Source organism: Scyliorhinus canicula, chromosome 9 (assembly GCF_902713615.1).
Source record: "Scyliorhinus canicula chromosome 9, sScyCan1.1, whole genome shotgun sequence".
NCBI classification, from domain to species: Eukaryota; Metazoa; Chordata; class Chondrichthyes; order Carcharhiniformes; family Scyliorhinidae; genus Scyliorhinus; species Scyliorhinus canicula.
The window spans coordinates 71,852,231-71,879,967 of record NC_052154.1 but is presented as its reverse complement, the minus strand read 5'-3'; the positions used below and the strand labels follow the sequence as shown (position 1 = coordinate 71,879,967).

Here is a 27,737-nt window from a genome sequence, read left to right as displayed (position 1 = left end):
GTCCAGAGGAGATGGGGACCAAGGAATGTCTGATAGTTCAGGCTCCGAGTGGTGCTGTACCCAATCACAGGTATCAGCATGTCCATGTCTGCCACAGACATGAAAATACTTCGCTTTCATAGTCAATTAATACATACCTTGACATCTGTTGCCAGAGAAATCTGAGTCAGCAGACTTGCCTACGTAAATATCTGACTATTCATACTGAGAAGCAGCCCAGTCACAGTATGTTTTATTTTAGCGGCACCACATGAAAGAAGACATGCCAGGAACAGCTTGGAGGCTCTGATTGGCCCTGTCTCATTAAAATACTACCAATAGCAGACTGTGGCAGTTACCATGGGGAACTGAATAAACAGAACCTGTGTAGTCAGTGTGCCAGATGCAAAACGGTGCCATCTGCTGCAAAAGTAATTGAAACTGGTATATTTAATGACTGTCATGGTCAGCCACAACCTCAATTTTAGCTCCATCTTTTTGTAAGTATGCTGGTGTTGTGGAGTGACGCACAGGGAACCCCTTTCCCCAACCACTTTGCATATTGTACCACTTTTTCAGGTTAGCAGGCTGTAACTAGTGGCGTGTGTAAAGATCAGGGGCGGGATTCTCCAATAATGGGGCTACGTGTTGACGCCGCCGTAAACGCCGGAGCGTTTTATGACGGCGTCATCTGGCCGCTAAGAGCAGCAATCCTGTGCCGCACAGGGGGCCAGCAGGACACTGGAGCGCTTCACGCAGCCAAACTCGGGCATTCGTCAAGTGCGGAGAATCGCCGGGGGGGGGGGGGGGGGGGGCGCATTGAGCGGCCCCCGACCAGCACCGCGCCGGCGATTCTCCGGAGAATTGCCAGCCTGCCATCGGAGCATTTTACCATCAATGACTTGGATGACGAGACCAAATGTAAGGTATCCATGTTTACTAATATTAAACTAGGTGGGAAACCTAAATTGTGAGGAGGGCACAAAGAAGCTTCAGAGGGACATTGATAAGTTAAACGTGGGCAAGAATGTGGCAGAAGGAATATAATGCAGAGAATTGTTAAATTATCCACCTTAATTATTTAATGTGAGAGACAAGAAAATGCAGGTATTCAGGGCGACTTAGGGATCCTTGTACATAAATTACAGAAACTTAACATGCAGGTACAGCAAGCAAATAGAAAATCAAATTATATGTTAACATTTACTCCAAAGGATGGAGTATAAACATAAAGAAATCCTGATGCAGTTATGTAGGAGCTTGGGCAAATCTCACCTGGTGGACTGAACACAGTTCTGGTCTCTTTAACAAGGAAGGATAGAGGGAATGCAACCTAAGGGATAAGAGGATAGGCAGGTACAGTAAGTGGAGTTTTTGTTTAATTTAAAATGCCCAATTATTTTTTTCCCAATTGAGAGGACATTTAGCTTGGCCATTCCACTGATCCTGCACACCTTGTGTTGTGGGGTAATGCCCACGCAGACACAGGGAAAATGTGCAAACTCCACACGGACAGTGACCCAGGGCTGGGATTGAACCCGGGTACTCGGTGCCGTGAGGCAGCAGTGCTAACCACTGCGCCACCGTGCCGCCCCCAATAAGTGAAGTTGAAGTAGAAGAGTGTCTTATTTAAGTCAAGCAACCTCAAAGGCCTACTCCAATTTCTACCTCTTGTGTCACCTTTAATTCCACAGCCCTCCAAATGGGGAGCCAGGTGTTGGCCTGCTGTTTTATTTTTTAAAACCCACACCCGCGTCTTCCTTTTCGTCCATTCATTCCCTGCCTCTTCAGTATTGCAAACTCTGCTCTTAGATTGTTGATGCATTTTGAACCATTCCAAAGTTTTTCGGATGATTGTCCTTACATTGTGATATTCTATACTATTCAGCTGCTATTGTTAGCAGACACATAACCAGACGGGGAAGGATAGAAGACAGGAGGTAAGTCTATAGGCTTACAAGGTTTTCTTTACGGTCGCGCGCATTACATAACCTGCACCTCCAATCCAACAAGAAGCTTTGGCCTGCACTTATATGCTATGATCATAGGGAATCCTTAGTTAATGTCCATCACTTGAATAAAATTTACTCCTAATTGATATGCAGGTGATGACCATTTCTAGTGCTGCACTTAAATACATATAGATCTGTAACTAGAGTCATGCATAATTCTATTTAAGAACAGCCAGATTCTGAATATTGGGGGCAGAGAGACAAATTCCCATTCAAGTGTGAACTGTATCCATTCTTTTGTAGGATAGTGTACTTCCCCTCAAGATTAAATGAATGATATATTCCGCGATGGGGTTAGATTGTACAGGGTGCATTCTGTTAAATGTCTTATTTTCCTTTTACTCCCATCTTCTTCCAAGTCACATTGCTTTTGTTTATCAGTGACACAGCAGCTTGTGACCTTTGGTTAGATTCTGGACAAAATTAACCGTTTGGGAGACTATGTTCTCCTGCTGGAGCTGAATTGCACCTGATTTGTGCTCACACTGGGAGTGCAAATCAGGAAGCAATTGCCAATCCTCAGCCATGCTGGTTTTGTCTTTCCATAAATTGACAGTTGCTGCTTCCTGTGTCTGAGCCAGCAGGCATATTGTCCAGGTGAGTGTTAAGGCAGTATATTTTTTCACTGCCTCTGTCTGGACTGCTGTCCAGCTTCCAGACAGGAGTCTCTCCTCTGGGGGCAGCTTCCTGACAGGGGTCTCAATTTTGGGGGGGGGGGGGGGGGGCTTCCTGACCGGGCGTCACTTTTCTGGAGGAGGGGGGGAGTCTGGTGGGGGTGGAGTGGGCAGGTCTTGCATTATGAGGGGGAGGTGGACCTCAGATGGACTTTGGGGGCAACTCTCTCCAAGAGTTGCCCTCTTGGCCCACCGCAAGATCCACCACATCAGGGCCACTCTTGTCCATAATTTACCAAACTTTACTAGACTCTGGGGAGGTCCCCGGCGGATTGGAAATTAGCAAATGTGACACCACTATTTAAAAAAGGTCGGCAGAAAGCGGGTAATTATAGGCCAGTTAGCTTAACTTCGGTAGTAGGAAAGATGCTGAAATCCATCATCAAGGAAGAAATAACGAGGCATCTGGATGGAAATTGTCCCATTGGGCAGACACAGCATGGGTTCATATAGGGCAGGTCGTGCCTAACTAATTTAGGGGAATTTTTTGAGGATATTACCAGCGTGGTAGACAACGGGGAGCCAATGGATGTGGTATATCTGGATTTCCAGAAAGCTTTTGACAATGTGCCACACAAAAGGTTGCTGCATAAGATAAAGATGCATGGCGTTAAAGGTAAAGTAGTAACATGAATAGAGGATTGATTAATTAACAGAAAGCAGAGTGGGGATTAATGGGTGTTTCTCTGGTTGGCAATCGGTAGCTAGTGGTGTCCCTCAGGGATCAGTGTTGGGCCCACAATTGTTCACAATTTACACCGATGATTTGGAGTTGGGGACCAAATGCAATGTCCAAGTTTGCAGACAACACTAAGATGAGTGGTGAAGTGCAGAGGACACTGGAAGTCTGCAGAGGGATTTGGATAGTTTAAGTGAATGAGCTAGAGTTTGGCAGATGGAATACAATGTTAACAAATATGGGGTTATCCATTTTGGTAGGAATAACCGCAAAAGGGATTATTATTTAAATGATAAAATATTAATGCATGCTGCTGTGCAGAGGGACCTAGTGCATGAGTCGCAAAAAGTTGTTATACAGGTGCAACAGGTGATTAAGGCGGCGAATGGAGTTTTGTCCTTCATTGCTAAAGGGATGGAGTTTACGACTAGGGAGGTTATGCTGCAACTGTATAAGGTGTTAGTGAGGCCACATCTGGAGTATTGTGTTCAGTTTTGGTCTCCTTACCTGAGAAAGGACCTATTGGCACTGGAGGGTGTGCAGAGGAAATTCACTGGGTTAATCCCAGAGTTGAGGCGGTTGGATTACGAGAAGAGGTTGAGTAGACTGGGACTGTACCCGTTGGAATTTAGAAGGATGTGGGGGGATCTTATAGAAATATATAAAATTATGAATGGAATAGATAGGATAGATGTGGGGAGGTTGTTTCCAATGGCGGGTGAAAGCAGAACTAGGGGGCAAAGCCTCAAAATAAGGGGAAGTAGATTTAGGATTGAGTTTAGGAGGAACTGCTTCACCCAAAGGGTTGTGAATCTATGGAATTCCCTGCCAAGTGCAACAGTTGAGGCTCCATCATTAAATGTTTTCAAGATAAAGATAGATAGTTTTTTGAAGAATTAAGGAATATGGTTTTTGGGCGGTAAAGTGGAGCTGAGTTCAAAAAAGATCAGCCATGATCTCATTGAATGGTGGAGCAGGCTTGAAGGGCCAGATGGTCTACTCCTGCTCCTAGTTCTTATGTACTTATACCTGTAGTGATTCTCGCCCACATGATCCCCGGCCCAGAGGACCGGAGAATCACGCGATCCTGGAGAATGTGGTGCCCAGCCCGCTAAGTGGTTGCAAATGGATCTGAATAACCCATTTGCATTGTCCCACTGGCGCGGGGCGCGAACCTCGATCCTGACGCTAGCGGGGGCTGGAGCATCAGAAACGGATGGGCCCCGCCGCTAATTCCATTTTCTTCACAACACTGGATTCCGCTGGCGGCACTGGATTCTCCGCTGCATCGGTAACTCCGCTGGTAGCACTGGATTCTCCGTCGTAACGGTAACTCCCCTGGCGGCACTGGACTCTCCGTTGCATCAGTACCTCTGCTGGCGGCACTGGACTCTCCGTTGCATCGGTACCTCCGCTGGCGGCACTGGACTCTCCGTTGCATCGGTAACTCCGCTGGTGGCACTGGATTCTCCATTGCATCGGTACCTCCGCTGGCGGCACTGGACTTTCCGTTGCATCGGTACCTCCGCTGGCGGCACTGGACTCTCCGTTGCATCGGTACCTCCGCTGGTGGCACTGGATTCTCTGCCACATGGGTACCTCCGCTGGCGGCACTGGATTCTCTGCCACATGGGTACCTCCGCTGGTGGCACTGGATTCTCCGTTGCATCGGTACCTCCGCTGGCGGCACTGGACTCTCCGTTGCATCGGTACCTCCGCTGACGGCACTGGACTCTCCGTTGCATCGGTACCTCCGCTGGTGGCACTGGATTCTCTGCCACATGGGTACCTCCGCTGGTGGCACTGGATTCTCTGCCACATGGGTACCTCCGCTGGTGGCACTGGATTCTCTGCCACATGGGTAACTCCGTTGGCGGCACTGGATTCTCTGCCACATGGGTAACTCCGCTGGCGGCAACGCAAGGTGGAAATTTTTGGCCTTTGCCTTCAATATAAGAATGTTATCTTCCAAAAAGAGAGAGTTCTAAAAACATTAACCTGTCAAGTGTTCAAAATGAGCAACATTTTCATTATTTGACTAAATTTTGCAAGTAGGATTATATCGCTTGTTGTTTTTAGTATCTGCACACTGTTTCCATTCAGTGATACTATGTTATACCTTGATTCAAGGCCAATGTCAAGTTGGCACTGTCTTCAAGTGATCAAACCCTGCCCTGTAATCTGTTTGCTTGGGCAAATGGCCCTGATAAGTGAGAAAAGCTAATTGCCGTGGTTTGGTTTGTTGAATTTTACTTCCAGTGTGCAAAACAGCATTGATTTTTATTTTTAAAGTCCTAGATGTCTGTTTTCAAATTCCTGTTACTCCACCAGACATGATATCAAAGGCCAAGTTCCTCATCAATTCAGTGACATTATGATAAGCATGATGAACTACTTGTATCTGTCAGCGAAATTCTCGCCAAGGTTGCTGTAAGGCAGTAATATTAAATCGAAACGTCAGGCATTTGAGGTCAATAAGCAAAACTATCTTGTCAAGTTGTCGCTTATTTCCTAAAAGTATATAAGCTTTAACAGTTCCTGAGTGTACTTCTGCTGAATCAGCCTGCTTTGGTACTCTAGCTGGTTAGGTAATGCTTAATGGTGAGACATTGGACCAAGGCCACAAATCAGGTGATATTAAGAATCCCAATGGCACTCAAGATGAACAGGTAAATTTTCTGGTATCCTGGATACGTTCATTAGAAGAGAATAGAATAGAATAGGATCCCTACAGTGCCGAAGAAGGCCATTCAGCCCATCCATTCCACAAATAGTATCAACAAAAAACAGATGGCCTGGTTATTCATCTTATTCCTGTGTTTGGAGTGTGGAACCTTGTACGCCAATTAGTTTCAGTTTGTCTATGTCACGGTGCCTACATTTCAGGAGTAATCTATGTGAAGCAATTTAGATGTCCCAAAGACTTGGAAGGTGATGGGTACTGTATGTCTGCAAATATTCTTGTGTTTTTCCTTTTCCTGAAGGTTTTGATTTTGTGCTGTTACAGTTCAACTTTCTCCGTACACTTTTGTCCTGTGCTGATTGCATACAGCTGGGGGAACAGTGACGTAGTGGTGATGTCATTGGAGTGGGAAACCAGAGGCCCAATGCTTTGGAGACTTGGGTCGAAATCCACCATAGCAGCTGATGGAATTTAAATTTAATTAATTAAGTTGATTGATAAAACAAAATTGGAATTGGACACTAATCTCCGTAATGCTGCCATGAAACTATTACCAATTGTTATTAAATGTCCTTTAGGGAAATAAATCTGCCCTCCTTGCCTGATCTGGCCTATATGTGATTCCACAGCAACAGCACTCTGAAAAGGCAGAGCAAGTCTTTTGGTTGTACCACATCGCTTCAAAGAAGTCCATGTGGAATAAAACCCGGCATCGAGAGACTGTGGCAAATTGAGAAAGAGCCCTGTTGACCCTCCAAAGTCCTCCTTGCTAGCATCTGGGGGCTTTGCCAAAAATGGAAGAGCTGTCCCACATATTTGTCTAGCAAAAGCCTGACACAGTAAGGATGGAGCAGTGGTTAGCACCGCTGCCTCATGGGTTCAATCCCGGCCCCAAGTCACTGTCCATGTGGAGTTTGCACATTCTTCTCGTGTCTGCATGGGTCTCACCCCCACAACCCAAAAAGATGCGCAAGGTAGGTGGATTGGGCACACTAAATTGCCCCTTAATTGGAAAAGAAAATTGGATACTCTAAATTTATTTTTTAAAAACCTGACACAGCCAGTAGGTCATAGTTCCCAACCAATATTCCAGACACCATCACCATCATCCCTGGGTATTTCCTGTCCCAGGCAGGAGAGAGTTGTCCTGGGAATCCTCAACATGGACGCTGGACCCAATGTAATTTCATGGCACCAGGTTAAACTTGGGAAGGAAACCTACTGATTATCACATACTGCCCTCCCTCAGCTGTTGAATCAACACTCTTCCATGTTGAACATCACTTGGAGGAGGAAGAAGCTAATGGTGACAAGGGCACAGAATATACTCTGGGTGTGGTCTTCATTGTCCTCCATAGCACCACGACTGCCTGAGCTGGTTGAGTCCTGCAGTAGATATCTGCCAGACTGGGCCTGCAGCAGGTGGTTATGGGCGAAAAGGCAGGAGAATGGGGATGAGAAAAATATTAGCCATGATTGAATGGTGGAGCAGACTCGATGGACCGAGTGTCCTAATTCTGCTCATATGTCTTGTGGTGAACTGACAAGAGAAACCCTCCTAGACCATGTCCATCTACTTGTAGCAGATGCATCAGAGTGATCACCATACAATCCTTGTGAAGAAAAAGTTCCATCTTCACATTAAGCATGTTGTGTGGTATTAGCAGTTTGTTAAATGGTGTTGATTCAGAACCTAGCAGCCCAAAACTGAGCACCATGAAGTGTGCCATCACCAGTATCAAAATTGTTTTTAACCACAATCAGTGACCTTGGCCTGGCATATGCCCCATTCTGCCATTACTATCAAGCCGAGGGATCAGCCCTGATTCAATGAAGAGTGCAGGAGGACATGCCAGGAGCAGCATCAGGCATATCTAAAAATGAGTTGTCAACCTGGTGACGTTGCAATATAAGAATGATGCCAGATGTGATTAAACTGGATGATTCCACAACCAATGGATCAGACCAAAGCATTGTTGTCCTGCTGCATTTACTAGTAAATGGTGATAATTAAACAACAGGCGGAAGAGGCTTCAGGAACATTTCCATCCCCAAAGTTGGTGAAGCCCAACAGGTCAGCAAAAGTAAGAGCTGAAGCATTTGCAACCAGCTTCAGCCCAAAGCACAAATGGATCTGCCTCCTCCTGTGGTCTCTGTCATTACTGATGCCAATCTTTAGCTAATTCAATTAATTCCACGTTATATGAAGCACTTTGCAAACGCTTTGGACCCGGACAACATCCAGGCTATTGGACCTGTGCTCCAGAAGTAGCCATGCCCAAGCTGTCCCAGAGCAGCAATAACACTGGCATCTACCCAACAGTGTCCTGTTCATAAAAATCAGGAGAAATCCAGTCTGGCCAATTATTACCCAATCAAGTCTCCTCTTGGTCATCAGCAAAGTAATGGTTAGTGTTATCAACAGTGCTGTCAAGCAGGCACTTACACAGCTGCTCACTGATGCTTTGTTTGGGTTCCATCAGGTCCACTCTGTTCCTGATCTCTCAGATAGAAGAGCTGAACTCAAATGGGGAGATGAGAATGACTGCCCTTGGCATTTAGACAGCATTTGACTGTGTATGGCATCAAGGAGCCCTGGAAAAATTGAAGTCAATGGGAATCAGGAGGGGGAAACTCTCAAATGGTTGCAGTCATATCTTTTTAAAAATAAATTTAGAGTACTTGACTACTTTGTTTCCAATTCAGGGGCAATTTAGCGTGGCCAATCCACCTAGCCTTTACATCTTTGGGTTGTGGAGGTGAGACCCACGCAAACACTGGGAAATTGTGCAAACTCCACACGGACAGTGACCCAGAACTGGGATTAAACCTGGGTGCTCGACACTGGGAGGCAGCAGTACTAACCACTGCACCACCGTGCCACCTCCAGTTGCAGTTATATCTAGCACAAAGAAGATAGTTGTGGTTGCTGGAAGCCAATCATCCCAGACCCAATCATCGTCAGGTGCTTCATCAAAGATCTTCCTCCCATCATAATGGTCAGAAGTAGGGATGTTCACTGATAACACAATGTTCAATACCATTTGTGACTCCTCAGATACTAAAGCAGACTGTGTCCGTATGCACTACGCCCTGGACAACATTCAGGCTTGGGTTGATAAATGGCAAGTGACACTTATGTCATGCAAGTGCCAGGCAATGACTGTCTCCAAGAAGAGAGAATCTAACCATCGCCTCTTGACATTCAGTGGCATTACCATCACTGAATCTTCCACTATCAACACCCTGGAGATGCTGTTGACAAAAAGCTGAACTGGACTAGCCATATAAATACTGTGGCTGCAATAGCAAGTCAGAGGCTGGCAATCCTGTGGAGAGTAACTCACTTCCTGACTCCTCAAAGGCTCTCCACCATCCACAAGACACAAGTCCAATTACCTGGATGAGTGCAGCTCAAACAAATTCCAAAAAGCTTTTTGCCATTCAGGCCAAAACAGCTTGGCACCCCATCCACCAACTTAAAGCATTCACTCCCTCTGTTACTGACGTACAGTGCTAGTAATATGTACCATCTACAAGATGCATTGCAGCAACTTTGACAGCAGCTTCCAAACCCGTGACCTCTACCACCTTGAAGGGTTAGGGCAGAGGATACATGTGAACACCACCATCTGCAAGTTCCCCTCCAAGCCACATAGGTGAGGGTGGGGAGTGAATTGTTGCTCAAGATCTGGGATTCTAATCAACTGAAGCCTGCTTTATATTTATTTGCTGTGAAAATTATGAAATGCTCTGGATTGACAAATGTCCCCCTGATTTTGGTATTGATTGCAAGGCATCACATGGTTGCTAAGGTGCTTGATTCTTCGATAAAGGTAGAAAATACTAGGCATGCCACAGTGTGAAGATGCTCAGATTACTTAGGTCTTTATCATCTGTTAATGGGTTAGCTGCAAGTAAATTAGTTAGTACCGAGGACAAAGCCCCTGTAACGTGACTCATGTCCAGGTCAGTCAAATAGGGTGAATCTCAAGGATGCTTTGAGGCCAGTTTTCTTCACTGGGAATGCTAATTTCTTAGATCAGGAGAAGGTTGTTTCACTAATTTGGGATAGCATTGCATCCTAACCTAATCTTCCCTTCATGGGCATTCATACATGTTTGCTTTGGAGCCATCGGGTAGCTAACTCTGTAGGACAAAGAATTAAATCTGCAAGATTTCCTTAGCTGTGTATTACAGCTGCTTACTCAATAAACGCATTGAGCGATTGGACACAACAATCTCATGTAATTAATCTGTTAGTTAAAAATACTATTTTCTTTTCTTTGGTATGTTTGGGTGTGACCTTCTCTTCTATATATGTGTGTGTAATATATATCTCTTATCCTGTGTACATACGGTAAATATACTATGTTGAAAAACCCAATAAAAAACATTTATAAAAAAATTTTTGTTTAAGGAAGCAGTTTGCCTTGACTCTTGAATGGTTACAGCAGAGGAGGAGACCTGTCATGCCTGTGCCATCTCTGCAAAATCAACTCGGCTAGTTCCACTCCATCACTCCCACCCTTTCCCCATAGCCCTGAAAGCTTTTTGCTTTTTGATAATTAATTTTTCCAAATACAACCATCCATTTGAGTTGCTGTTGGATGTGTAAACCTCTGAAAATTAAAGGAGCTCTGCATGTGTGATCCATTCAGTGTGATATAGAAACAAAGATGTACACGAGAAATTTCTTTTAAATTTGTAAAACTAAATTTTGCTTTACAGATGATGTGCTGAGTAAAGATGCCGGAGAATGTGTAATCTGTTTGGAGGAACTTCTGCAAGGAGACACAATAGCTCGACTTCCTTGTCTTTGTATCTACCATAAAAGGTATGTAGACACTCAAAAGCAATACGCATTGGTTGGACTTTGAAATGTTTCTCTCTTATCATTCTATTCTACACCGTTGCACTGCTAAATAATTGTATCTTGCTGGATGGATAAACTAAGATAAAAGATTTCATAAGCTCTCACAATCAACATTCTTTCTGAAGATATTCAACAAGGGCAATTGATTCTTTTGTTTATATTTCCAAAGTTGAGCTTCAATATTGAGGGTTCTACTTCTTGTGAATCACAGAATCCCAAACGAGGGCGAAAGGCAAATGTGTGTGAGAAATGAGTTCTGAATATTGATCACTGTTGAGGTGTGACGATCTTCCAAATAAATCCTATTAGGCAAGCAGATTAATTTTTATCTACTTCAAACATAGAACACACAATTACCAGCTAAAAGACTTATTTTGTGGGTCAGGACAGAATTTATTTTTTATGCCTTTAGCAGAATCTGTTTGTGAAGCCACTGACTCTTCCTTACTTGGGCATAGGTTAGTTGAAACAACAGAGCCATGATGAAGCTATGAATTTAATTATGATAAAGTTGTGTATCTGTGGAACTCATTGCTGCAGAAGGCTGTGGAGGCCAAGACACTGAGCGTCTTTAAGACAGGTAGGTTCTTGATTAATAAGGGGATCAGGGGTACGGGGAGAAGGCAGGAGAATGGGGACGAGAAACATCAGCCATGATCGAATGGCGTAGCAGACTCAGTGGGCCAAATGGCCTAATTCTGCTCATGTATTTTATGGTCTTATGTTGAGAGGCTATTTCCCCTGGCTGTAGAATCTAGCATTTAGGGTCATAGTCTCAAGATAGGAAGTCAGCCATTTAGTACTGGGGATATTTCTGCAGTCAGGCGTTTGTGAATCTTTGGAATTCACTGCCCCATAGGGCTATGGAATTGAAGACATTCTAGACTGAGATTGCTAGATTTCTGGGCACTGAGGGAATAAAGAAAAATAGAGATAGGGCATGAAAGTGGAGTTGAAGTAGTAAGTTCAGCGCATGATCTTATTGCAGGAATGTCAGAGCAAGCTCAAGGGCCATATCGCCTTCTGCTCCTATTTCTTTTGTTAAATATTAGGAGAGAAGAATGAAGGCAAGTAAACTGGCAGGTTGTGGAGCTAGCCATTTTTATCCAGTATTGCCTCCTTGTCTCTGGGTTGATTGTTTAAAAGAGCTATTTACTATGTGAGATCATGGGCATAACCGTGGATGGACTACAGTTCAAGAAATTGGTACCAAGGGGCAATCGAAAGTTTGTTTTTATATAGAGGTCGAAGAACATAGATTCTCCCAAGATAGGCACCTTACGTGCATAAAGCAGCAAAGTCCAGCCTTAAAACATGCAATGAGTGAAATTGGACACAGAAAAAGCAATCAGAATGATGACGAGACAAGAATAAAACTTGGGGGTGAACCCTCATTTTTCTGTGTATCTTTCTCAAACGTCTAGCATCTGGTGAAGTGATTAGGAGGAAACGAGGCATAAAACAAAAGAACATACTTAAAATAATTGGGCAATATAAATGGAGTCAGGCCATTGCTCATTTCCTCCCCATTGGAATTTTGGATTTATCACCTCGTAACCTTGATCCAGTAACCAACGGTGAAAGTAAGATGGTACGGTCTAGTACGATGTACGGGCGAGGAAATGGAATCGCTGAGGCGCAGGGATGTCTCATTAATTTGATTGAGTTTTGTGAAGGGGTGACCAAGAAGGTAGATGAGGGCAGGGCAGTGCAGTTGACGTTGTCTACATGGACTTTAGCAAGGCCTTTGACAAGGTACCTCATGGTAGGTTGTTGCATAAGGTTAAATCTCACGGGATCCAGGGTGAGGTAGCCAATTGGATACAAAATTGGCTTGACAGCAGAAGACAAAGGGTGATTGTAGAGGGTTGTTTTTCAAACTGGAGGCCTGTGACCATCGAAGTGCCTCAGGGATCAGTGCTGGGTCCACTGTTATTTGTTATTTATATTAATGATTTGGATGAGAATTTAGAAGACACGGTTAGTAAGTTTGCAGTGGCACCACATTTGGTGGCATAGTGGACAGTGAAGAAGGTTATCTAGGATTGCAACGGGATGTTGATCAATTGGGACAGTGGGCCGATGAATGGCAGATGAAGTTTAATTTAGATAAATGTGAGGTGATGCATTTTGGTAGATCAAATTGTGGCAGGACCTACTCAGTTAATGGTAGGGAGTTGGGGAGAGTTATAGAACAAAGAGATCTAGGAGTAGAGGTTCATAGCTCCTGCACGGTAGCACAGTGGTTAGCACTGTTGCTTCACAATGCCCGGATCCCAGGTTCGATTCCCGGCTTGTGCCACTATCATAGAAAATAGAACGTAAAGTGCAGAAGGAGGCCATTCGGCCCATCGAATCTGCACCGACCCACTTAAGCCCTCACTTCCACCCTAACCCGTAACCCAATAACCCCTCCTAACCTTTTTGATTACTCAGGGCAATTTATAATGGCCAATCCACCTAACCTGCACGTCTTTGAGCTGTCGGAGGAAACCGGAGCACTTATGCTACCGTGTCTGCATGTTCTCCCTGTGTCTGCATGGGTTTCCTCCGGATGCTCCAGTTTCCTCCCACAAGTCCCGAAAGATGTGCTATTAGGTGAATTGGACATTCTGAATTCTCCCTCCGTGTACCCAAACAGGCGCCGGAATGAGGCGACTAAGGGTTTTTCACAGTAACTTCATTGCAGTGTTAATGTAAGCCTACTTGTGATAAGAAAGATTATTATTACTATTGTATGTGGAGTCACAGGTGGAAAGGGTGGTGAAGAGGGCATTCGGCATGCTTGGTTTCATTGGTCAGAACATTGAATATAGGAGTTGGGATGTCTTATTGAAGTTATAAAAGACATTAGTAAGGCCACACCTGGAATACTGTGTGCAGTTCTGGTCACCCTATTATGGAAAGGATATTATTCAACTAGGATTCCTCCGGGACTTGATAGTTTGAATTATAAGGTGAGACCAGAAGCGTTAGGAGGCTTGGGGTGATCTTTTAGAGGTCAATAAAATAATGAGAGGCATAGATGAGGTAGATAGTTAACATATTTTCCCAGAGGTAATGGATAATAAATCTAGACGGCATAGGTTTAAGGTGAGGGGGGGTGAGATACAACAGGGTCCAGAGGGGCAATTTTTCGCACAGAGGGTGGTGAGTGTCTGGAATGAGCTGCCAAAGGCAGTAGGAGAGGCGGGTACAATTTTGTCTTTTAAAAAGCATTTAGACAGTTAAATGGAAAGACTTTACAGAGGCATATGGGCCAAATGCCGGCAATTGGGATGAGCTGAGTGGTTTAAAAACTGGGCAGCATGGAGAAGTTCTGCCGAAGGGCCTGGTTTCATGCTGTACATCTCTAGGATTCTAAGACAGCACAGGACTATTGGTAGTGCGTGGGGCCACGGCATTCCTCCCTGATGATGTTTGGCAAGTCGTTGTTTCAGAGTTCTGCTCATTCATTCCACTTGCCCTGACGATTATGGATGATGAGGACAATGTTAGTCCCAGCAATGTTTAGTAATCTACAGACTTCTTGGCAGACAGCATTTGTAAAGTGGGTTCCTTGGTTGGGACTTCCCATCGGGGAATGTGGTCCTTGTACAGGACCTTAGCCGTCTGATTGACTGTGCCCTTCTAGTTGGAACGGCTTCCACCCACCTTGAGAACTTGTCGACCACCACAAGAACATTGGTGTCTCTGTGAGATGGAGGAAGAGAGATATAGTCGAACTGCAAATGTTGGAATGGTCCGGCAGGAGACCTCAGTTGGGGTGTTGCTCTGTTTACTTGCTAGAAATATGGTGGTTAATAAAGTCGCCTTTCTTAATCCTAATTATGAGTATACACTTCAGAGTCGTCAGGTATCTCTCGATACCGCCACAAGGTTCAACCCGAATACCGATCAAAGAGCCAATACACCAGTTAGTTAGTTCAAAGTCAATACTACTTTATTTACACACAGTAAGATCTACTCATGCACAATAACACTACAAGCTAAACTATCTCTATCACTAACACCTATACCTAACGAATCCAAGAGGCTGAATCTTTGTCGGGCGTTCCTTCTTATACTTGGAGGGGCTTTGCGCGCTTTTAGGCAGGCCTTAAACTTGGTCCCAATTAATTGGGCAGCTTCTTGATCATTGTCATCGCTCTAAACCAATAAAGGGGTGGATGCCTTGATGGCTGGGCGTGTCCTAGGTGGCCATTGGCCTTGCTTTGTTTGTGTCGTTTGGTTGGGGTGGTGGCGCCGGTCTGTCTGAAACAGTATCGGCTCCCTGAGCACTCGTCCTTTGTTTCCCAGAGATGGGCCATCAATACGTAAATCGGCCCAGAGTTTCCATTCCGTCTGCAAACTGCCTTCCAAATATACATTCAGGCTCTGTGCCTGCTTGTTGCTTTGTAGTGTCCATATTTCCCTATAAGCTCTGCGAATGTCCATTTTGTATACTGAAAGTGGCCATCTCAGATGGCTACAGGGGCATTACCATGACAGGTCCACGATTATTTGTCTGGCAAACCACACAGCGGTCTGCTACCAACTGGGCATGTTTCTTGAATTCCTGACCCCACCAGCTTTTCTGGAAACGTGCCGTCATTTGTTGCTGGGGCAAGTGTCCCTCTGAATGGATTTGTTGGACTAAATAGGACATCAGTGCTTGTGGCACAACTGGCTTTTCGGTACCTCTGTCTCCAGATGCCTTCATCGTCTAGCTTCATTCCTGCTTCAATCCATGTCCACATTTCCTCTCGAGCAGTTGCCTTGCATTGTCTGTAGGTCTCAAGTCAGACAGATTGTTCGCTTGTTTGAGTTAATTCCTCTGGAGAAGGGAATTATGAGGCTGCTACTTTGACTGCCTTATAGGCTGAGGCTTTGGCTGAGGCATTTCCTTGTGCTTCTGTGGTATTTTCCTTTGTATGAGCCTTACACTTCAAAATGGACACTTCACGGGGTAGTTGTGTGGCCTCTAGAAAGCCTCGTACCTCCTTCCCATTTCGGACAGGTGTACCGGCGGCAGTGAGAAATTCTCTTCTCTGCCATAACTGGCCAAAGTCGTGAGCAACTCCAAAGCTGTATCTTGAGTCTGTATAGATGTTAACCAGGGCCCATAACTCAGGATGTTGGACTGACGTTTGAGTGTAGGCTTGTGACCACCCATCCTGATTTTCAGATGCCATTGTCAACAAAGGAGGAGCCGTCTGTAAACAGGATCAGGTCCGAGTTGTGCAATGGTTCCTCAGCCGCGAATCTCGATTTTTCCATTCCGTTCAAGGTTTCCACACAGTCTGCAGGGTAGGGTGATTGGCCATGCTCAATTGCCCCTTAATTGGGAAAGAAATGAATTGGATAGTCTAAATTTATATATTTTTTTAAATTTCTCCAGTCATGCCCCTCACCTCTCCTCTCTTGCTCCTCGGGAAGCGGGAGCACAGATGATGGTTCACGGGGCTAACTCAGATAATGTGGAGATTGGGAGCTTCCAGAATCGCTGTCCATCTTGTCCATCTGGCTGCAGTCACCTGGATACTCTGCTCATAGACAGCAGAATGTGTACGGCTTAGGGAAGCCACAAATTCTATATTAGAAAAGGCTACTGGTCAAAGAAACAACCTTCCACAAGTTAAATTATAATTAATCAAATTTGGGATTCCTTATATGACCACTCCAGTACGTAATTTAGGTTATTTTCACTCCTGCCCGTAACGTTTCTGGGCATTGATCAATTTCACGTTCCTGAAGTCTCTTTGAGGCAGATACGGTCTCAAAATTGAACCTTGCTTACTCCTGATTAATGTCACATTTGAAACTGTACCAAACTGTTCAACTCCTTGTAACTAAACTTTAGCCATTTTCCCTTGACCTCTTCTGAAATCTGGATGAAGTTTTGATTAGTTTAAGTCGTGGGTGAGAATAAACTACAAATGTACACAAATCTTGCAGTCGGATTGGTGAGATCAAGATCCACTTCCAAATAGCACCCAGTATATACGAAGAACCCGGTATATATGAAGAATTTGAGTCTAAACATGTTTGACATGTCCAGCAGAGGAAAATGCTTTCAAGATTACACGCTTGGTTTCAAAAGAGCACCAATTTACTTGGTAGTTTAAACCGTTTTTGGCAAAAAATTGTCTCCATAGTGCCACTATTATAGAAGCCTGAAACTTAAAAAATTTCAGTGGCACTGCTACTTCCCACTTGTAACATGTCCTGACTGTAAGGGTATTAGTGCAAGCAAACTATGCTTGTGCTAAAAACATGAAGACTGAGTGAATGGTGGCATAAAATAGCTGAGCCCTCTACAGCAAAACTTGTCAGCGACCTCACCGTCTGGAGAGCTGATACATGTGCTATTCTTTCACCTTGGCCGTGCTCTGGCCAACTAATGCCTCATTACTCACCACGTGCTCTTCCCAATTCTATATTGTCCTCTAAACTATGTGCAATGTCTGTAACTGAGCTAATGGTTGTGAGTGTCCGATCAGCTGATAGCGCACCTTCATCACTCTTCATAGTGAGGCTGCACTGTCTGACAAAGCAGAGCATTTGGGCGTGAATCGCCAATTGCCGATGCCGAAATCGCATTTGGCGGTCAGCCGGAGAATACCCGTTTACGCCGGAATTGGGTATTATCGGGTATGTGAGGTTAGCAAAGTGTTAAGAATGTGAGGATGAGATGGAGTGTCTGAATGTCAGGCATGATTCCCTTTTGCTGTCGGGTAACTGGTGGGCAGTGACACACTGAGCAGTGACAGATTGGTGGCGTGCAGATAAGCACCCAGTATATATGAAGAATTTGAGTCTAAACATGTTTGACATGTCAAGTTCCAGCAGAGGAAAATGCTTTCAAGATTACATTTGCTAACTTTGACCACCTGTGTGAAGTAATTTGACTTTTTATGGCACTGCATGTAGCCAGGTCAACTTTCCCAGCAGGACTGGAACCAATGTCCTAGGGGGTTAGCTTTTGCTAACACTGTTGGGGAGGTTTTAAACTAATGTGGCAGGGGGATGGGAACCAGGTTAGGAAGTTAGAGGTCAGTAAAGAAGCAGCAACTAAAGCCAGTAAGGTACGAGACAATAAACTCAATGTCACTAAGGGGAAGAGTAAACAGGGAAGAGATGATGAACGCAAAGGTGGTCTGAGGTGCATTTGTTTTAATGCGAGAAGTGTAGCAGGTAAGGGCTTGGATCAGTACCTGGGAATATGATGTTATTGGTATTACTGAGACTTGGTTGAGGGAAGGGCAGGACTGGCAACTGAATATCCCAGGGTATAGATGCTTCAGGAGGGATAGAGAGGGAGGTAGAAGGGGTGGAGGAGTTGCATTACTCGTCAGAGATGATATCACAGCTGTGATTAAGGAGGGCACGATGGAGGATTCGAGCACTGAGGCAATATGGGTGGAGCTGAGAAATAGGAAGGGGTGCAGTAACATTGTTGGGACTTTACTACAGGCCTCCCAAAAGCGAGCATGAAGTAGAGGTACAAATATGCAGACAGATTATAGAAAAATGTAGGAGCAATAGGGTGGTTGTGATGGGAGAATTTAACTTCCCCAACATTGAATGGGATTTGTGTAGTGTTGGAGGCGTAGATGGAGCAGAGTTTGTAAGGAGCATCCAGGAGAGTTTTTTTAGAGCAGTATGTAAATAGTCCAACTCGGGAAGGGGCCATACTGGACCTGGTATTGGGGAATGATCCCGGCCAGGTGGTTGATGTTTCAGTCGGTGATTACTTTGGGAATAGCGATCACAATTCCGTAAGTTTTAGAATACTCATGGACAAGGACAAGAGGGGTCCGAAAGGAAGAGTACTAAATTGGGGAAAGGCAGAGTATAACAAAATTCGGCAGGAGCTAGGGAATGTGGATTGGAAGCAGCTGTTTAAGGTTAAATCCACATTTGAAATGTGGAAGTCTTTTAAGGAAAGGTTGATTAGAGTGCAGGACAGACATGTTCCTGTGAAAATGAAAGATAGAAATGGCAAGATTAAGGAACCATGGATGACGGGTGAAATTGTGAGACTAGCTAAGATGAAAAAGGAAGCATACATAGGATCGAGGCAACTCAAAACTGATGAAGCTTTGGAGGAATATCGGGAAAGTAGGACGAATCTCAAACGCGCAATAAAGAGGGCTAAAAGGGGTCATGAAATATCATTGGCTAACAGGGTTAAGGAAAATCCCAAAGCATTTTATTCGTATGTAAGGAGCAAGAGGGTAACTAGAGAAAGGATTGGCCCACTTAAAGACAAAAGAGGGAATTTATGCGTGGACTCAAAGGGAATGGGTGAGATTCTTAATGAGTACTTTGCATCGGTATTCACAAAGGAGAGGGACAAGATGGATGTTGAGGCTAGGGATGGATGTTTAAATACTCTCGGTCAAGTTGTCATACGGAAGGGGGAAGTTTTGGGTATTCTGAAAGACATTAAGGTGGACAAGTCCCCAGGACCGGATGGGATCTATCCCAGGTTGCTGAGGGAAGCGAGGGTCGAAATAGCTGGGGCCTTAACAGATATCTTTGCAGCATCCTTGAGCACGGGTGAGGTCCCGGAGGACTGGAGAATTGCTAATGTTGTCCCTTTGTTTAAGAAGGGTAGCAGGGATAATCCAGGGAATTATAGACCTGTGAGCTTGACGTCAGTGGTAGGCAAACTGTTGGAGAAGATACTGAGGGATAGGATCTATTCACATCTGGAAGAAAATAGACTTATCAGTGATAGGCAGCATGGCTTTGTGCAGGGAAGGTCATGTCTTACAAACCTAATAGAATTCTTTGAGGAAGTGACAAAGTTAATTGATGAGGGAAGGGCTGTAGATGTCGTATACATGGACTTTAGTAAGGCGTTTGATAAGGTTTCCCATGGCAGGTTGATGGAAAAAGTGAAGTTGTATGGGGTTCAGGGTGTACTAGCTAGGTGGATAAAGAACTGGCTGGGCAACAGGAGACAGAGAGTAGTGGTGGAAGGGAGTGTCTCAAAATGGAGAAGGGTGACTAGTGGTGTTCCACAGGGATCCGTGCTCGGACCACTGATGTTTGTGATCTACATAAATGACCTGGAGGAAGGTATAGGTGGTCTGATTAGCAAGTTTTCAGATGATACTAAGATTGGTGGAGTTGCAGATAGCGAGGAGGACTGTCAGAGAATACAACAAAATATAGATAGATTGGAGAGTTGGGCAGAGAAATGGCAGATGGAGTTCAATCCAGGCAAATGCGAGGTGATGCATTTTGGAAGATCAAATTCAAGAGCGGACTATATGGTCAATGGAAGGGTCTTGGGGAAATTGATGTGCAGAGAGATCTGGGAGTTCAGGTCCATTGTACCCTGAAGGTGGCAACACAGGTTGATAGAGTGGTCAAGAAGGCATACAGCATGCTTGCCTTCATCGGACGGGGTATTGAGTACAAGAGTTGGCAGGTCATGTTACAGTTGTATAGGACTTTACTTCGGCCACATTTGGAATACTGCGTGCAGTTCTGGTCGCCACATTACCAGAAGGATGTGGATGCCTTGGAGAGGGTGCAGAGGAGGTTCACCAGGATGTTGCCTGGTATGGAGGGTGCTAGCTATGAAGAAAGGTTGAGTAGATTAGGATTGTTTTCGTTGGAAAGACGGAGGTTGAGGGGGGACCTGATTGAAGTCTACAAAATTATGAGAGGTATGGACAGGGTGGATAGCAACAAGCTTTTCCCAAGAGTGGGGGTGTCAGTTACAAGGGGTCACGATTTCAAGGTGAGAGGGGGAAAGTTTAAGGGAGATGTGCGTGGAAAGTTTTTTACGCAGAGGGTAGTGGGTGCCTGGAACGCTTTACCAGCGGAGGTGGTAGAGGCGGGCACGATAGCATCATTTAAGAAGCATCTAGACAGGTATATGAATGGGCGGGAACAAAGGGAAGTAGACCTTGGAAAATAGGAGACGGGTTTAGATAAAGGATCTGGATCGGCGCAGGCTGGGAAGGCCGAAGGGCCTGTTCCTGTGCTGTAATTTTCTTTGTTCTTTGTTTTTTTGTTCTTTACCTTTTTAAATGTAATATTCATGTAATAACACTTTTCAAAGAAGCTGAATCATAATTGATGAATTGTGATTTCTATTTGCATTTCTACATCCTCTCTTTGTTCCATTCCTCCCGCTCACTTGACCTCTCCAACCTATCAATTTTAAACATACAGCAATGCCGTCACATTAGTTAATCCTCTCATGCGAATGTCATGATACAGTAAGAAGACTTAATTCAGTGACAGCACCTTCCATGAGAAGGTGCTGCTGCTGACATGAAAACAGCACAAAAAAATCAGATAAACCTCACTATAAAATTGGAGATATGACATGAACAATGGGTATCTGAGAATAATTTCAAGCTTGCAAGTTAAGTTACTCGTGTTTCACTGCCTGGGTTCATGTCCTCCAAATCCCTCAATTGGATTATTACCTTCTAATCACTGCTAGACAGCTCTTCCATATACATATCAGATTAATCTCAGATTTATAATGAAGTTGAATTGTACATATTAGCAGTGCCCAATTAACTTGCTTCAGAGGGAGCTTTCCATTGGTATTGTTCATAATTGAAACAATTGATGCAAGCACAAAAGTGCAGTTTTGAACCAAAAATTGTGCTACCTTCTCAGCATGGAAGCAGAATGTGTTGGAATAGTGAACCAATTCCTCATTTAAACAGGAAATTTGGACCAACATCATTTAGATTTGGCTGAGTATTTTTTTCAAAATTTTATTCATGCAGTATCATTGACTTTAATTATTAATTTAACAAGAATCCCACAAATAAATATGTAGCATATTTAACTGAAAAACCTCAAGACGCTTCACAAAAGCGTAGTGAGGCAAGCATTGGCGCAAAGCCAAAGAAGGAGATGTTGGGTCAGGTGACCAAAAGCTTGGTCAAAGAGGTTGAGTTTTAAAGAGTCTTCAAGGAGGAAAGAGAGGTGAAATTTAAAATAAATCCCAGCCTTTTAGTTGCACCTCTAAATTTTCTACCTTTTCAATTAAGACTTGTTTAATAGTAAATGGAATGTGCAACCATTAACTATTGTGGATTAGCCATTATTGTCCGTAAAATGAAGCATTAATAAAACAAGGGACCATCTGTGATTATTTTTTTAAACCTCTGGATCCTGCCAACGTCTCCCTCAAATTCTAAAAATGTAAACCTGCAGCAGTGTTTCCTATGCTCTTGTAAAAATGAGGAGCCACTTTAATATTGAGGATGCCAGGCAGGTCGTATAAGGTTGGATAACTTCTGAAGACTAGATGAAATCAGAGACCTGCAGTCCTGTGTTCCCTTTAAAGATTTTTCTCCAAGCAATGGCAGCATTAATCATGAAATAAGAGCCTTGTGTGTGAGAAAAGTTATATTACAAATGTATGTTAAATATAAAAAGTGCCGAAAGTGGTATCCCACAAATTCCTTCTATTTCTTGCCATATGTAATGATGCAATTTGGTTTTAATGGTGTACCTAATGGAGTTACCTTGAAAATCAATTAGAAATATACAGAACGTGAAAACTGTTAAAAGTAGCCATTTCATTCCGTACAGTGGGTGCAGTGACCCCATGCCTAAAGTCCCCTACAGCAGACTCTTAAGGTGCTTCTGCACAGCAATAATGAGGTGAATTAAAGGCCTAGTACACAACAAAAATGGAACTAAAGCTTACGGAAAATTTTTATTCGGCTGTGATTATAAGTCTTCTAGGTGAACCGGTGCTGGTTTTGGATATGTTGTTAGCGCTACAGTGTAAGTCAGTGGGGACTTCTTCATGCTCTGTGTAGCTGCCAACACAGGTTAGAGGAGAATTAAAATAAATTGAAGCAGGTGTGGAATTACAGCCTGGTTTATGCCTTTGAAGGGCTCACCACAACTTACTTATCCTTTTCAGCTCTGGTTGAAGTAAGATAATCAGGAAGAGGCTATGGAAATATAAAATCTATTTTACATTAAAATAAAAATTTCAGAGCAGAAAATAGATCCTTCTGCCACCCAAGCCTGCTCTGATAGAGCCAAGTAGAATAATAGAGCACACACAGAAGGAGGCCATTTGGCCCATCAAGTAAATACTGGCCAATTCACGTTAGTCTCACTCCACCCATTCTTTCCCCATCTGCTTTGAATTTTTCTTGGGTGAGTATTTATTCAGTTTCTTTTTGAAGGCTATGTTTAAATCAGTGTCCATTGTCCTATTAGGAAGTGCTTTCTATATCCTCCATTTAAAATATACTGCAAAATTCAGCCCCGTGGTGTCAGTGCTAGGTAAATCAATTGAGGTGTGATAATGCCAGAACCCTTATCCTGACACAATGACATGCAGTTCTAGACAGCTCAGCAGGTGAAACACCCTCCAAGTATCTACCAGTTGTAATAGCTGCGAGGCTCAACAACTACACGGAAGGTGACAGTTTATTTGAATTAAACTAGAGACGGGAGAGGACGATGAATGCCATCTTACTCCTTGATTCCCTGGCCGTCAACTGACCAGCGCTCAACCTCCGAGCCTGGACATGTGCACAACTGCCGCTCTGTGTGCTCTGCCACGGTACCACATCTCCCTCCCCCTTCAAGTTCTTTATTACCCTATTTATGAATAGGCAATTATTGATGAGAAACCAATAATAACCAGTTACGGCCAACCTCCATCCCATTAACGGGAAGGATGCCCTATCTAACGGACTCCAATCATCTAGCCAGTTCCCCAGTGAGCTGTCATGTGGCCATCATGGCACCTGGTGGATCTCCCAGGCCATCGGAGGCCCCAGGGTGGTCAGGGATAGGGCAGCGTGGCCCCCTGGCCCTCCCTCTGGAACATGAACCTTCGCACTGCCCAGGTGGCATCACAGAGTTGGTAGGACCACTCGCAGGTTGGTATTACCAAGGGTCAGTCCTGAGGGGGGCTGTGCCCATGAAAGGAGGGTGGAGGGGGAGTATGATGGGTGGGTGTCCTGGAAGAGGGGACCAAAGGGGGGCCCTCAGTGGCCCCATAACGGGGTGCCATCACTTGGTCGGGGGGGGGGGGGGGGTGTCTGGGCAATGTCCATGTGGGAGGGGGGTGGTTTGCAGTTTCAGGAGGTGTGATAGTGCAGACATCGGCTTCAGTTCTCATTGGAACAACACAAGGCCTTTTGTCTGGTGTAACACGTCCCACTGAACTTGGCACAATTGGAGGAAGGCAAGTAGATGCTGCTGGATCAGCCTGTTCTGCTTATGTTATATTAGTTTCTGTCTTCCTTATGTAATCTACATGTTTCCTTGCTTTCCTTTGTTGGAGGTCAACCAGATCGGTAATGGAGCCTGTTTTTGTGATGATTTTCCCGGGGACCCAGGTTGGGCCAACCTTGAAGTTCCAGACGAATACTAAGCCGTTCACCTCAAAAGACATATCACCTTTAACCAAATTGTGATATCTCTTTTCTGTACCTTGTTTCGCCTCCACCTTCCCTGCTAAATTGGGGAACAAAAAGTCAAGTCTGCACTGCGGGGATACTCCTGCAGTAATGTGAGGTGTAGTTCTGTACGTTAGGAGGAATCTAGCATGCTTCATTCATAAGCGTGTAGCTGGCTGTTTGTTCATCGCTGTCGTTAATGTCTGGACAGCTCTTACAAGGTTGGAGAATAGGGCGCTGTGCAAACATTTTATTCTGTTAATTTGGAGAAAATGCTGAAACTCGGAGCAGCACGGTGACACAGTGATTAGCACTGATGCCTCACGGCGGCGAGGACCCGGATTCGATCCAAGCCCCAGGTCACTGTCCGTGTGGAGTTTGCACATTCTCCCCGTGTATGCGGGGGTCTCACCCTCACGACACCAAAGATGTGCAGGCTAGGTGGATTGGCCACGCTACGTTGCCCTTAATTGGAAAAAAAAAAAGTATTGAGTACTCTAAATTACAAAAATAAATAAATAATAAAATAAAATGCTGAAACTCTGCCCCAGTAAAGGCAGTGCTGTTATCGGAGAGTAAACCTTCTGGCAGGCCATGCGTAGTGAAGAGTTGTCAGAATTTTATGATTGTTTCGGACGACGACGTTGTTCTCAATTGATGAATATCAAGCACTTGGAATGGGCATCAACAATAATTAAGAGCATAGTGAACATAGAACATACAGTGCAGAAGGAGGCCATTTGGCCAATCGAGTCTGCACCGACCCACTTAAGTCCTCACTTCTACCACATCCCGGTAACCCAATAACCCCATCTGACCTTTTTTGGACACTAAGGACAATTTAGCCTGGCCAATCCACCTAACCCACCTGCCCATATAAGAACCTGCGGAATCCACAGTAACCATGCCCAAGGTTGGCCAAGCCACCTCCATGGGTGCAAGTGAGCCGAAGGAGGCAATGTTTATTGCAATTGTGTCATGTGAGAGTCCATTTAAGAAGTGGATGTTTATCAAATAGCTGTAGTGGATGTACCTTTAAGAAATGGGTGTTTATCAAATAGCTGCAGTGATGTTGGTGTGTAGGTGGAGCTGAGCTGTGACACTGCTTTTACTTTAGCTTTGAGGAAAAAGCTGGTGTGTGTCTGTGTGTTTTAGTTTTGTTTTCAGAGTGGAGAGCTGCAGTGAAAGCAAGCAGATGTGTGTGGATACCTCTACAAGCTAAAGAATATTAATTTGGGTGATTTCAAAGTAATACCTGTTTCTGGAGAGAATTTAAACCTGTTGACTTTCTGTAAAAAGGGTCTTTTGGACTTATGGATGTTAGGAAAATTATGAAGGGTTACTTATAGAATATTGTATCTGTGGGGATTATTGGTATAGATAGTTGTTAAGATGTTTAGTGTGTGTTTATAAAGTGTTAACTGTATTCATAAATAAACATGGGGTGGGATTCTCTCAGCCCACACCGGGTCGGAGAATCGCCGGGCCGGGCGCGATTCGCGGGTCGACGCCTCGACGCCGGTCCACCGTTTCTCTGATCACTGGAGAATTGGCGCCAGCGCGGCGCCGGTCGGGGGCAGCTCTACGCAGTCCCCCCAGCGATTCTCTGCCCGGGATGGGCCGAGTGGCCGCCCAAAAAAGACAGAGTACCGCCACGCCATTCAGATCTGGTCTTACCCGGCGGGACCTCGGCATTCATCCTGTCTGGGGCGGGGACTCCACCATTCCCTGGCCCGCTTCGTGGCCTACCGATCGGCGTGCCGGCCTCTCGTGGTGGTGGCCTCTTTTGCTCCACGCCGGCCCCTGTAGCTCTACGCCACGATGCGTCGGGGCCGGCGTGGAGATGGGAGCTTTTGCGGCGCTCGCTGCGCGCATTCGTGCCAGTCGCAGTGCGCATGCGCAGACCCGCGCCGCCCATTTGACGCCGGTATCAGCAGCTGGAGCAGCGTGGGTCACACCAGTGCTGTGCTGGCTGCCAGTAGGGCAGAGGATTGCTACACATAGCGGTTCGATGATGCTGTCGTTAAACTTTCCAGTTTTTACGACGGCATCAACACTCTGCCTTCAGATGGGAGAGTCCCGCCCATGGTTCTGTTTTAAAAGTACTTTAGCTCTCTGTTGCATCACACTTGTAAGGTAGGTCCTTGTGTACCCCATAGCCACAATCTATTAAAAGTCGTGCGTCAGGTGAACTCCATGATACACTTTGGAGTCTTCTAAACCCTGGCCCATAGCAATTGGCATTGATCAGAACAACTGACTAGATTTTCAATATCCTAATTAATGCCTGGGTGAGCATTGTGTAATTCCTGCAGCAATATTTCTCTTGCTGGGCCTGGAACCACTACTTTAGATCCCTACAGTAATACTCTGTGGAATGGCTTGAATTAGTCCAAATTGTCAAAGGGCCATCCGTGGAGGAACATATGCTTTACTTCGGATTAGTGCTGGGTGTCCCGAGTCCAATTTTGAATTTTCTTCAATGATGCTGGCAGCATATCCAAGAGATTGAGGGCTAACACTATTTCTTGTGGGTGGTGGTATGGCTCAAGGCACTGCAAGGTGACTCAGGGCATTTGCATTTGACATTTGGGCACTTGATCAGTGTTGGAACACATAGATGCAAGCTTCGAGACGTAAATCCCACCACTGGACTCTGCTGCAAAAGGAGGATTAGACCTGTCCTCATGAAATAACCCTAATAATGGCTTGTGATTGTTGATGATCATGAATTTACGCCCATACACACAATGGTAGAATTTTTTAATCCTGTAAGTGATGATGAGGCCATCTTTCTCAATTTGGGAGTATTTTGTCTCGGCATCAGTTAATAAGGTTTGTGACGTTAAAGCCACTGGCTATTCTATGTCATCTTCTATTCTAAGATAACACTACTCCTACGATAAGGGTGAAGAATCGCAGTTTAGGATTATTCCTCTCTTTGGACAAAACAGACTAGCAAGTCTGAAAAGTGCAAAGCAAGTTTGACATTCTCAAAGGTTTCTTTTAGGGGCTTTAAAAGCAGATTTAACGGTGCCAGTAATGTTGAGAGACTTTGTATAGACCGGCCTTAGTAACTACCCATACTCAAAAAATATTTTAGTTCTGACATGTTCCTAGGTGCTGGTGTTTCCTTGATAGTTTTTACTTCTAGAGGGTGTAGCCATTTAATGCTGACTTTAAATCCAAAGTAAGTGACTTTGTAGGCCTGAAAGGTACACTTCCCTCTTTTAAGCCGCACCCCAGCCTCTTTGAATCTCTTAAGCACCTCTTTGAGGTTTGCCAAATGCTCTTCTTGAAATATCCTGTGAGTGAGGTTTGCCAAATGCTCTTCTTGAAATATCCTGTGAGTAAGACATCATCTAGGTATACCACTGCTTTGGGTATATCTTGCAATAAGCTTTCCATGGTGCACTGAAAAATAGCACGTGCTG

At 44.7% G+C, this 27,737-nt stretch overlaps 1 protein-coding gene across 1 annotated transcript in view; it reads left to right on the top strand.

Moving 5' to 3' along the window:
* The window catches only part of znrf1 (zinc and ring finger 1), a 333,603-nt gene that overhangs the window by 268,525 nt on the left and 37,341 nt on the right, over window positions 1-27,737 (top strand). The window contains exon 3 of the mRNA XM_038806903.1: window positions 10,759-10,864. Coding sequence (XP_038662831.1) covers window positions 10,759-10,864 — 106 coding nt within the window. The remainder of the gene's footprint in view (window positions 1-10,758; window positions 10,865-27,737) is intronic.